The sequence below is a fragment of the Cydia fagiglandana genome, chromosome Z (assembly GCF_963556715.1).
Source record: "Cydia fagiglandana chromosome Z, ilCydFagi1.1, whole genome shotgun sequence".
Classification (NCBI taxonomy): Eukaryota; Metazoa; Arthropoda; class Insecta; order Lepidoptera; family Tortricidae; genus Cydia; species Cydia fagiglandana.
In genome coordinates, this window is record NC_085959.1 from 5,502,767 (window position 1) to 5,515,336 (window position 12,570).

General features: G+C 34.5%; 1 protein-coding gene across 2 annotated transcripts in view; it reads right to left on the reverse strand.

The window, feature by feature from the left end:
- LOC134678748 (inhibitory POU protein) overlaps positions 1-9,578 on the reverse strand; it is a 97,379-nt gene extending 87,801 nt beyond the window's left edge. For both annotated transcript variants that reach the window (XM_063537442.1, XM_063537441.1), the window contains exon 1: positions 9,249-9,578. In XM_063537442.1, the coding sequence (XP_063393512.1) occupies positions 9,249-9,371 (123 nt within the window). In that variant the 5' untranslated portion in view covers positions 9,372-9,578. The remainder of the gene's footprint in view (positions 1-9,248) is intronic.
- Between the last annotated feature and the right edge of the window lie 2,992 nt (positions 9,579-12,570).

Consider the following 12,570-nt stretch of genomic DNA (forward strand, 5'->3'; position numbering starts at 1 on the left):
ATCCAATTCACATCTAATAGATATCTTATCTAACGTAAAAGTGACATTGGTTGCCCGAATTGCGCTGCAATAGAGAACTAGTTGATATCTAAACTATAACGTATCTAGAATGGATCTAGTGCGTGTCGTCTCTTATGAATATCTTGAAGTTCGAATACGGCAGTATGACAATTCAATAATGCCACAAAAAATCCCGTTTCTGGTCTTTTATTAGAGAGTTTTCACAAGCCTGTGCTATAAAAGCCTCTGAGCGAAGTGAAAGTGTTAGTTTACAGCCAGTACATCGCATTACAACTTTATGACCAAAAACCTTACACTTTCGTTAATCCAAACCGTATTTAAAACTGTCTGAAAAGCTTAAAATCCGCGTTCTACTTTTTTACCACCAAATGAAATAAGCAACGTCATTACCCAAAATTAAAAGGAAATTATCACGTGGCTACTGGCTGAAATAATACCAACATGAACACAAAAATATAGGCGTAGGTATATATAGCTCTCCCGTTCGCGCTCATCGCCGCCCGAGGGGCCGTAAGCGGGACGGCTAGCTAGCGGGCGTCTTATATTATTCATGGGACGCGGACGTCGAGCGAGACCGCTATACGAATGGGTCCATGAGAGCGAAAGGATAAGACAGCGGTTCTCAAGGCCCGCGTCAAATGAAACGGTAGGTTGGGGTGTACGATTGTTCTAGTTAAGTATATATAGGTAGGGTAATATTATGTTGATAATAAAATGCACTTATTGCAGAGATGTTTGGAAATGGTTATTTGTAATATTTTGAGTTGTGAAAATGTTATGGGTCAAAAATGTTTTACACATTATGAAGTAAACGAACTTAAAGCCTAAATTTCGTATTTTATCCTTATAAGCATGTTAAAACCTACTTAGAGCTGGACCAAGAGAAGTCTGCAACGATTTTGATAGCACACGCAGTGCATGTACAGTCGCCACCAGATATATCGGAGCGGCCAAGGTGTTCACAAATATCTGCACGCCTCTATTGTCAAGGCGTTAGAGTGCGTGTTCAGATATTGTGAACACCTTGACCGCTCCGATATATCTGATGGCGACTGTACCTACTTATTATTTATACCTAGGTCATAATTTCATAGAAGTTTGACGTTTAAAATAACATTTACAGTATATCTATGCACTTTCCGTACATTGTCAAAAGTTCAAAGGGCCATATGTACTTACTGTAAAACGTTGTACGATACACGTGCGAATAGGTAATTCGCAACTCGTGTCGATTAAAAACACTCCTTTCGGTCGTGTTTTAATTTATCGCCAAACGCTTCGAATTTCCTCTTTTCCGCACTTGTATCGTAAATTCGTAAATAACTATTGCATTGCGCGTGCTATTACTCTATTAAAATTTGTATGATTTGAATTTCAGAAAAATGTATACAAATCGATAACTACAGCAAAGACTATGTGTTTCAAGTTTATAGTGCTTCATTTATGGTACCTATCGGTAGCAGTTTATAGTGCTTCATTTATGGTACCTATCGGTAGCAGTTTATAGTGCTTCATTTATGGTACCTATCGGTAGCAGTTTATAGTGCTTCATTTATGGTACCTATCGGTAGCAGTTTATAGTGATGGTACTTATCGGTAGCAATTTTTAGTGCTTCATTTATGGTACCTATCGGTAGCAGTTTATAGTGATGGTACCTATCGGTAGCAGTTTATAGTGATGGTACCTATCGGTAGCAGTTTATAGTGCTTCATTTGTGGTACCTATCGGTAGCAGTTTATAGTGATGGTACCTATCGGTAGCAGTTTATAGTGCTTCATTTATGGTACCTATCCGTAGCAATTTAAAGTTTGGATAGGTCTACCTACACATTTTATATCCATCTTTTTTTTTAGAATATGAAATGATAATATTAAAACGGATTTTCATTATTTGTCTTTTGCCATTGATAGGCTTGCGTGGGGATAAAGATCCAACACGTAGAGGCCCCTTGGAGAGCTTTATTGACATGTAGAACGCGTGCTGGAACCCGGTCTCAGCAGCATTGGGACTATTGTAGAAAAAAATAACAATATACCGGTCTATAAATAGAAATTTGGGAGTGTGAGACTGGGTATATTATTATTGAAATATTTCTGGGAATAATGTAATTTAATTAATTTTACGTGCACATTTTTTTGTAATAAGACAAATCAGCCATTTAATCATATTTAAATTAAATAAGTAATTAATTTAAATATACTAAATGGCGCTGGTGGCCTAGCGGTAAGAGCGTGCGACTTGCAATCCGGAGGACGCAACCGTTAAGTATATAGCGGCCATCTCCATACAAAATACTACTCCATCCATATATTTTGTATGGCGACGGTCGCTATAACGGCACGGCTAGGAAAACGGGCCTTTAACCATTTCCGAACTAGGTAAAATAAGGTTTTATATTTTAGGAATTACTTATTTTTGTAAACGAACAAAATTATTATCTACGATATTGTTAAGTACAATTGTTTTTGTTATTCTTTTACTCCCGTACTTTTATTTGTCATTTAAAGGGTCGTGCACACACCTTTAAAACCCTACCTTATAGTTGTCTAGACAACTCTTTAAGTCTATTCCTAAAAAAAGAATTTGTGCATACACGCAGTATCTTTTTGGCGATTTTACGATACTTCGTGTAATGACCACTTAAAAAATATTGAATGAAATACAGTGTTGCCAACCTTATTCTAAATGTCATCTCTGACAAACAAGTGAACCATAGACATGTTTTGTTTTTAATTACATCCATTCATTCATTCTTTTCCCGCCCGTACCCTCTATTTTTGCTACTTCTTGAATTAAAAAGATTTGTTAAATTTTCAATTTTTTTTTGTGCTTGGTCGTAGTAAAAGTATTGTATGCAAAAATACTCGTGGCGTATTTATTAACAATTTTCGGCTTCGCCTCAAATTGTTACTCACGCCACTCGCCTTTTTTGACCTCTCTTAAACAATGGTTGCATAAAATACTATTATTTTGTCTCAATAATTAAATTGCACTTCACTTTTTAAAGCAGACACTCCGTTGGGTAACTGGATCCCTGTAATAATATATATTATAACTTAGGTACAAACATATATATAAGCATATAATAACTACGGCCCGTAATACATACTTAATGCGAAATTATTTGTTATGTATATATATTAAATATCTTAAGAACGGGTCACTCACGTATTTTAAGTAGAAAAACGCTCGACATGTTAAAATACGTGAGTGACCCGTTCTTAAGATATTTAATATGTAAATATATTAATAAAAGGTTCAAGTGGAAATTTGACTAATTTTAAATTAATAAATTATTAAATTACTCTAGTATTCGTTCGGTTGAATTAATGTTAAGTATTTATTTTAAACAAACAGTGAAAACCATACCCTATTATAAAACAAAGTCCTCCGCCGCATCTGTCTGTGTGTTTGTAGGTTCGCAATAAACTCAAAAACTACTGAACAGGTTTTTATGCGGTTTTCATCCATCAATACAATTTTAGAGCAAGGTTTAGGTGTATAATTTGTCAACCCGTGCGAAGCCGTGGCAGGTCGCTAGTTAAAATATATATTAATTTTTGTTTTTATTCCTTACAATGATTTGTGGTCAATTTGTGGCGAATATTTACAAAATATTTAAAACGTAAATTATTTGTAACTAAGTTTTGGATTTCACGGGCCTATAAATCCCGGTCTTTTGATAGGCTTGCGTGGGGATACAGATCCAACACGTAGAGGCCCCTTGGAGAGCTTTAACCTCTAGCCGCCCATACGTCAAACCTTGCCAAGCAAAAATAAATTTTATTTTGTCAACACAAAGTTCAAATTAGAATGGAACAGGAGACCTTTTTATAGGTCTCTGGGCGGCTAGAGGTTAATGTCATGTAGAACGCCTGCTGGAACCCGTTCACAGGCGCAACAACGGGAGTTGCGCGGAACAACCTCATTCAGTAACTTTTAAATTTCTTGTTTAATTTTAAATATATTTAGGGTTCTTAGTTTTAATTTAGTTTTATTCATAGATATACCTATTTAATTCATAAGTTACTTATATGTTTTGTTATTGTCTTGTAATTGTTATTATTGTTTTGTAATTATTAGTACATATCAGTATTAAAGTATTACACAAATACACACGTATTTGTATACAGATATGTGATTGTAAGTATTTTTGTTTTATAAGCACTATTATAGTGCGTATAAAACATAAATAATAATAATTTGTTTTATACGCACTATTATAGTGCGATTAAAACAAAAAAAACCTAAATTATTGTTGTGGACAACAATAATAATTTAGGTTATTAGGGTTCCGTACCCAAAGGGTAAAACGGGACCCTATTACTAAGACTTCGCTGTCCGTCCGTCCGTCCGTCTGTCACCAGGCTGTATCTCACGAACCGTGATAGACAGTTGAAATTTTCACAGATTATGTATTTCTGTTGGCGCTATAACAACAAATACTAAAAACAGAATAAAATAAAGATTTAAATGGGGCTCCCATACAACAAACGTGATTTTTAACCAAAGTTAAGCAACGTCGGGAGTGGTCAGTACTTGGATGGGTGACCGTTTTTTTTTTTTGCTTTTTTTGTTTTTTTTTCCATTGTGGTGCGGAACCCTTCATGCGCGAGTCCGACTCGCACTTGCCCGGTTTTTATTTTTTTATCATACGAATAATAAATATGTTTTCCATCTTCCAAACAAAACATATACTAAGAATTAAAACATTTTAATTTATTGTTTTTTCTCAGTAACTGTTTTATCTTTAGTATTTACAATATTAATTAGAATCATTATTAATCATCTCAAAATAAAATAGTTGAACTGAAAATCGAAATTAGATTAAAATAAAAGTAAGTCAATGTTGTCACTTTTTACTAGCGCCTAGCGCGTCTTGTATTTATGTAAAAATAAGTAAATAAAAGTACATTTTTAAAACGTAGGAGCAAAATTACCAATAAATAAATTATATATAGCGTGTTTATTTATAAAAATAATTTTACTATTTTCCAATCAAATTATTGCAGTGGCAACATTGTCTCATTTTTTTTGGAATCTAATTACGATTTTCAGTTTAAATGTCGACCAATCAAAATAATATCCTTCAATTTACAAAAGACATGTGTTAATATTTTTTATTCAAAAAAATATAGATTATAAAGTCATGTCTCAAATAATACAAAAATAATACTATAGTTTATAACCCGTAGCTACACAATGCTACGACGCGTAGCCGTCGGCGTAGCTACGCCCCGGTCGTAGCGCCGCCCCGTCGGCTGAAATACCTAAGGTGCTACGACAATCTACGTGTACGAGCATGCCTACGTTTACTTTTTTATTTTGTTACTTTTCTTTGGTTGTTAATTATGATCGGCCGAGATTGTAAAACATAGGTATATATAATTAAATTAATTACAAATAATCTATAAATCATATAATTAATTTATAATTTTTTTTAAAGAATGTCAGAATTTTATATATGTGAATTATTTTAAGTATAGTAGGCATATGAGAGCATTTGTGATGACATATGAACTTCAGCACTGAAAGCAGTATTTAAGTAGGTACTGTAAGTTCAAGAATTTTTTAGATTTTTTCGGTATTTAAAATACATAAAAATCATCAAAAAACGTGTATTAATTAATACAAGTGTAATATATCTATGTTCTGCTGTCATTTAGTTACTTTAACCGTACAGATATTAGAGACGAGACGAGCGAGCGATAACAAACGGACATCATTTATATTACCATTTATAAGTCAGAATAAAAGTTAGAAATGTTACATATAAGTTTGCATCTATATAAATTCCGAAGCATCACATAATTACCTTCAATTTTTTTTTTTACTAAGCCCACGCTAAGTATTTTCTCTGTATTCACATGAAGTTCCGCTTGCACCACTCCACTAACCCGGGGTTAACTGGTTAAACCGTTACACAGTGTCAAATTACAGTGGTAACCATGGTAACTCCAGATTTAACCGGTTAACTCCGGGTTAGTGGAATGGTGCAAGTGGATTAAAGTTTGCAGAAAATTAAAAATATCACAAATACCAAAAATAGTGATATTCATTTAATTTTCGTCATTTTATATTATAGCGTAAATAAATAAAAACTCTGTTATTATTTCAATATTTCAACATATATATTGCAAAATGTCGGATTCCGTGTGTAAACCTTCGGGTGCAGTCACCTGCAATAATATGTTACACATCGAAGGCCGCAAAAATATCTGACACGTTCTTCTTTTTGTAGCCATAAGAGCATGTCACATATTTTTGCGGCCTAATAACATATTATTGCAGGTGACTGTACAAAACCCTAAAAATATCATAAAAAAATTGTTTATTTTAATGATCGTAACAAAAACGTATATTTTTTAAGAGAGCATCACATTTATAGTCGCATTATTTAATTTATTTAAAAGCCGTTTCACATGTAATCATCTCGTTTTATCTCATTATAAAAAACATTGTTTTTATACGTCGCTATTATTAGTAATGAAAATATAGTTTTAAACATGATGAATTAACTTATGATTTTATTTTAGAAGTAAACGGACGTTTCAGATAGTAAATAATACTTAATTAAGAATTAATTAATTAAATATTTAACTGAATGTAACATATAACAAAAAGGACTTCGTATATTTAAATCAAAAATCATTGTTTCATGTTATTTGAATGATTTTAAACCTATTTGGTTAATGTATTTCCGTGAAAAATATCTTACCAAGAAAAAAGCTGTAAAATATAAACTTAAATATTAGAACGTCGAATAAAATAAAAAATAATATAACATTTCTCTACCACCTGGCCACGTTCGCATGTTCTATTTTCGTTAAAAAAATATAAAAACATTACCAAAAAATCTTTACAACACGTAAATTAATTGAATGTATTATTTATTATTGAAAAGTAAATACTAAAACTTTCATTTATTTTAAATTTTTAAACAACTGTAAAAGCGGAAAAAATCTTATTCCATTCGCTGTGAAGTACGTTGCTGTTTAAATTCATTTAATCCTTCAAAAAACACATACTTTTTAACTTTATAAATATTTAGCTATATTTTTTAATAAAATACTTAGGCCTTAATTAAGCTAAGCGCGCACTATGATTTTAATTTTTGTGACACGTTTTTAGAATCGCGCTGTAATACATATTTTTTATCGTATAATCGGTATAATATAAACACATACATTGCATTTCTGTGACAAAATTATCGCGCGACAATAATCGTAGTGCGCTTGGCCTTAAGACGACACAGGAGCTAAGCTCGTTCTCAATTTTATAGCTTCTTCTTCAAGTTGTATTCTGTTTTTTAACATGTCTCATGCCATACGATTAAATAAATTAAAATAAAATAAACTCTTTAATTTATTAATTTTTTTCCAAATATTACCAGGGGTAATAATTATCAATTTTCATAAAAATTAACGTCCCGACGCGAAAACAATTTATTTCCCGGCCCTTCAGACAAACGGGCGCCGGCAATAAGCTCGAACAAATGGCGGCGCTAATAAAAACCCCGTGAAACAATCCAACTGCAATGAGCGCAGATTACGCCGGGAAACTTGTAATTCCCGCTCTGTAATTTATGATGTGTAATCCTGTTTGGTAATTTGGAGTTCCTTTTCTGGTTTGGTGAGATAAATAATGTTTAATTTGACTCAGATATTTGTTATATTTTCACGTTTATGATATTAAATGTAATACAAATTTATGTTTAAAGTAACTGTCTATTCACAGTTATATTGTTTATAAATTTTACGTCAGTTGTGGTACATACCTACATAACAAATCTTATAATTATTAACAGTTATACTAAAATATTTTTACAATATTGTTGTACTACAGTTATCTCTTATATTTCTTCCATTTAATTTGTTTTTTTTACATGATTCCTTTTTAATACAATAAAAAAATAAAATATGTTATTTATTAATGGTATATTTAATGGTATTACGGATGTATTTTTCAAAATCACATTTCATCATAAGACATTTTACATTTTGCAAAATACCTATTAATAAAATACATTCTATTTTTTTGTGCCATACCTATACTTACCTATATAATTTAAATATGCCATGTTTGGTCTACACGTGGGTTTAATAAATGAATGGTTTTATTATTTGTATCTCCTTGGATTCCACGGACCTATAAATCCCGGTATTTTGATAGGCTTGCGTAGGTATATATTCAACATGTAGAGGCCCTTTGGAGAGCTTTAATGTGATGTAATTTCTGTGCTAAAGTCTCGGGACCGCACCATGAGTCCCAGCTATAGAGGTTTCTCACTTATCCAGGTCCCACTTAACCAGGTTTCACTGTATTTAGAACGCCTGCTGGAACCCGTTCACAGGCGCAACAATAAACACCCATGAACTAACAACTGATGGTTATATTATTATTACGGTCATGAATAAATTGTAATCTAGCGTACTTGTATACCTATGTATACAATACCTCGTTTTTTTAGCATTAGAAAAGAGGTAAACAATCTTGATGTGTCTTTTAATTGAAAAACACATTTTAAAAATAAGTTACGGTAAATATGTAACAAATATCAATCTATTACGATCATTTATATTCTTCTGCTTTCATAAGTAATAGTTATTGGTTTTTAAAAAGTGTTTTTCGATTAAAAGACATGTCAAGATCGCTCACCTTCTTGCAAGTTCTTTCTAATGCTAAAAAACGAACTATAGGTAGGTATACGAATTCAACAAATACATAAATAATTGATGAAAAGTTAATATGTCAGTTTGAGATATAGTTAAGATTTATTCCCAGATGATTTGGATTTATTTTGGTTAACTTTATATATTTAAGCAAAATATATATGTATTAAAATATTTTTGGTGTCATCAAGTAGAACATGTGTTATATATGTTAAAGCCTAGTTGTTTGTATTGTACAAACATTTAGTTTGTATGAAAAACTTTAATAACCTTGTATTCACTAAATGTCCAAATCAATATATACTGAAACCATCCTATATATATCAAACACAAGTACCTATGTATTACGGACCGTGTTAAAAATTCGCACAAATATATATATAAAACAAATGGAGCTCCATTTATTCGCCATTGCAATCGCTAGCATAAAACCATCGCTCAGCATATATACATAAAAATACAAACCTGGAGAAAATGGATTAGTATTTTTTGTTAGTTTTTTTCCACCCTTAAGAAAAAAACGATTTTTTTGGCACCTGAAAATGGGTACTCACAGAAGGGTTGGGCACGCAGCGCCTCGGATCCGGGCTTCGGTACGTCGGGCTGTACCGGCCCGGGAAGCAGCCGGGGGGCCCCATGAGCCCCCCGCCCGACTTCATCTTGTCCGGGGAGTACATGGCACATGACCCCCAAGGGTCGTCCTCCAACTTTAACACCTTGGAGGGTGAGTGGTATTGCCGGTCGAAAATCTTGACGGCTTTGAGTACGCACGGGGTGAAACGCGGCACGACCGCTCTCGACGCCGGATAGTGACCGACTGGCGACTGCCACGCCCCGCTGTGGGCATGTTTACGGTGGCCCCACAAATGAGTGAATTATTCAATTCGTTCATTCACTCATGTGACTGCCTTTTCACGCGTCTCTGAATCGATACGTTAATGTTAATGCGTTTTTCATAATCTTAGATATTAGGTAACTGCAACAAAGAAGGCCCAGGTCTTAAGCTTGCTTACTTTCAAAATGTCGTACTTTTATTAGTGTAAATAGCTTCGGATGTCAGTACCATAGACAAAACTGCATGTTCATATTTACATAACTATAAAAAAAATTAAATAACCATGAACAGAGCGTTAAGTGGGTCGTTTTGGAAACTCAAAATCCCATACAAAATTACACTTAACGCAAACGCGTCACGTCACGCTATCGAATTTAATTTACACTCTACAGGTATGGGCTGTTACTAGGGAATGCAAATCGGTTATTTTTGTATGGAAATAACCGCGGTTTCGGTTAATAACCGATTATTTCCATACAAAAAATAACCGAAAATAACCGATTTGCATTCCCTAGCTGTTACTGTATTTTTCTTGTCTCTATCGGTCACTGTAAAGGTTCTAAGTCATAGACTAGGAATCCTCTAGACCGAGTTTAGAGCAATTATTTAATGCAACCGATGATGCCAAAAATGCGGGGGTGCGCGGGACGAGGTGAGCGAAGTCCCGTGCCGTGATTGGTTCGTTCAAAGACACGGACGTCACACAAAGACACTTTCGACTTGAACATGGAGTAAAATTACCGTATGCGTGGCAGAGGGGGTAGCGCGACTATGCTCAGTCCGGAGGATGTTTTGTCTGTGTTATAAGTACTGACTTGTAAAAGAGTCCTTGAAAATACATTTTTAAATTCTTGATTTTTACCTTTTTTCGGCAATGTCCAAAATACTGGATATTTTTTTTCGACCTGTCTAGAGTGTCTAGCCAAGCTGGTAGTGACCAGGCCTATGAAACGGATGGTCCCGGGTTCAAAACCAAAAATAATTCGTGTGGTGAGCACGGATATTTGTTCCTGAGTCATTTGTGTTTTTTTTTACTTATAGAGGGGTCCTGTCATTGTACATTTTGTAGTCACAGTAAATTTACTGCCATCTATCGACTAAAACTCATAATGAAAACGTATGAAATTATCGAAAAAATGTATATAGTTAATGTTATAGTTATGGATAAATTATTTTATTATTTTTATATCATTTTGATCCATGTTCATTCACTGATATATATGTGTTAAAATTGTTAAATATGTATCGGTGTCGTCGCGCCATCTAGCCGCGTATAGGCTAAAGGTGTGTGCGGCATCTGTCCGAGAATGACTTTTTCTTGATTTCCGAGGCACGATTGTTCCTTAGACTTATTATTAACGCCGCTCCAATATTATTGCGGCGCTATGCGACGTAAGCGCCAGCCACCATAAGGTACCTTCTTCCGTAGAACGTCACATATTTGGTCCCTACAATACAATACCATTTACATGGTTAATTAGGGTTCCGTACCTCAAAAGAGAAAAACAGAACCCTTATGGGATCACTCGTGCGTCTGTCTGTCCGTCTGTGACAGCCCATTTTCTCCAAAAGTACTGGACCAATTAAGTTGAAATTTGGTACGAGTACACATAATTATGTAAATTCGTGACCCAAAGACGGACATCTTACGTAAACAAATGAATTTTAAACACGGAGGCCACTTTTGGGGGGTAAATGAGAAAAATAAAAGATAATGTTTTTAAACTAGGTATATCGTGTTACGTATCAAATGAAAAAGCTCATTTTGAGATTCTCAAATATATAGTTATTGCAATTTTAAAATAAATAGTTTAGAAGTTGTTTTAGAAAACAGCCAAAAAATTACCTCCCTCTCTCCCTTTATGTCCGAAACTACTAGGTCTAAAATGACATAAATTATACATAACAGTTCTTTACCTATAGATGACAGGAAAACTTATTAGAAATATGCAGTCAAGCGTGAGTTAACTAATTACTTAGTTTTTGATCCGCCCTATACGGGTTTTTAAAGACAATTCACTCGCGTTCTCGCGTTTCACTAATAAAAAATACATTGTTAAAAGTTGGGTAATGTCAGGCGTGGCTCACTCCGCGATTTCGTCGCTTTGCCACAGGTACCTAAAAGTACATCCGTTCGACCCCAATTTTGGGGTATGCCATAAGCCGCGCGTGGCGCTGTCGCCACCTAGTGGCCATATCTGTGCTGATCGTGACAGACGCGTTTTGTTAGAGAGTGAGTCTTCTGTACCTAGTACTATTATTTATTCTGTGGTAATGTACGGAACCCTGGGAACGCGAGTCCGACTCGCACTTGGGCGGTCTTTTCGTAACACAATTGAATCATTTAAATTAAGACTAATTACTGCTCCTTAACTACGCTTAATGATCTACTTTAAAAAATCTGCAAATCACTTTAAGCACCACTTGTACCATCCTACTAACCCGGGTTAACCTGGAGTTACCATGGTTACCAGTACAATTTAACACTGGGTTAACGGTTTAAGGGGTAACTCCAGGTTAGTGGGATGGTGCAAGTGTCTCTTAAGGGCTGTTTTGGAGAAGCTATCCACTTTCCCCTTAACACCCCTTTGCATTTACGCTCGTCCGGCGGCAGATGGCGTTGTTTTTAATTTTTCGATTTCGGCCGTCGTCCATTATGTATGAGGCTTTTATCGCTCGCGTGGCTCCTTCGGGAATGTGTGGATGCGGTCCTAAAGATAGGCGGCGGCGATTTTTAGGTCATTGGGTTTTCCTCTAGCTCGTAAAGGCTCTATTTATACTTCCAAAACTTACTTATTAGAAAGTTGCATTGTAGTCAAAAGAGTGTCAATGTAACGAAGATGCAAAATTTTAAATGATAAGTATTCAACAACTTTAATTTTAATTTGATTTGTAACGCTTTACGGTTAATTTCCTCGCGGTAGTGTGGTGGGAATAGAAATGCTACAATCGGCGGCAAAGTTCGTTTAACCGTCGTGGCTTGAAACCCTCGCAACACTCAATATTCCACTTTTTAAAGCACTCGGTAGGATAGTGATTTA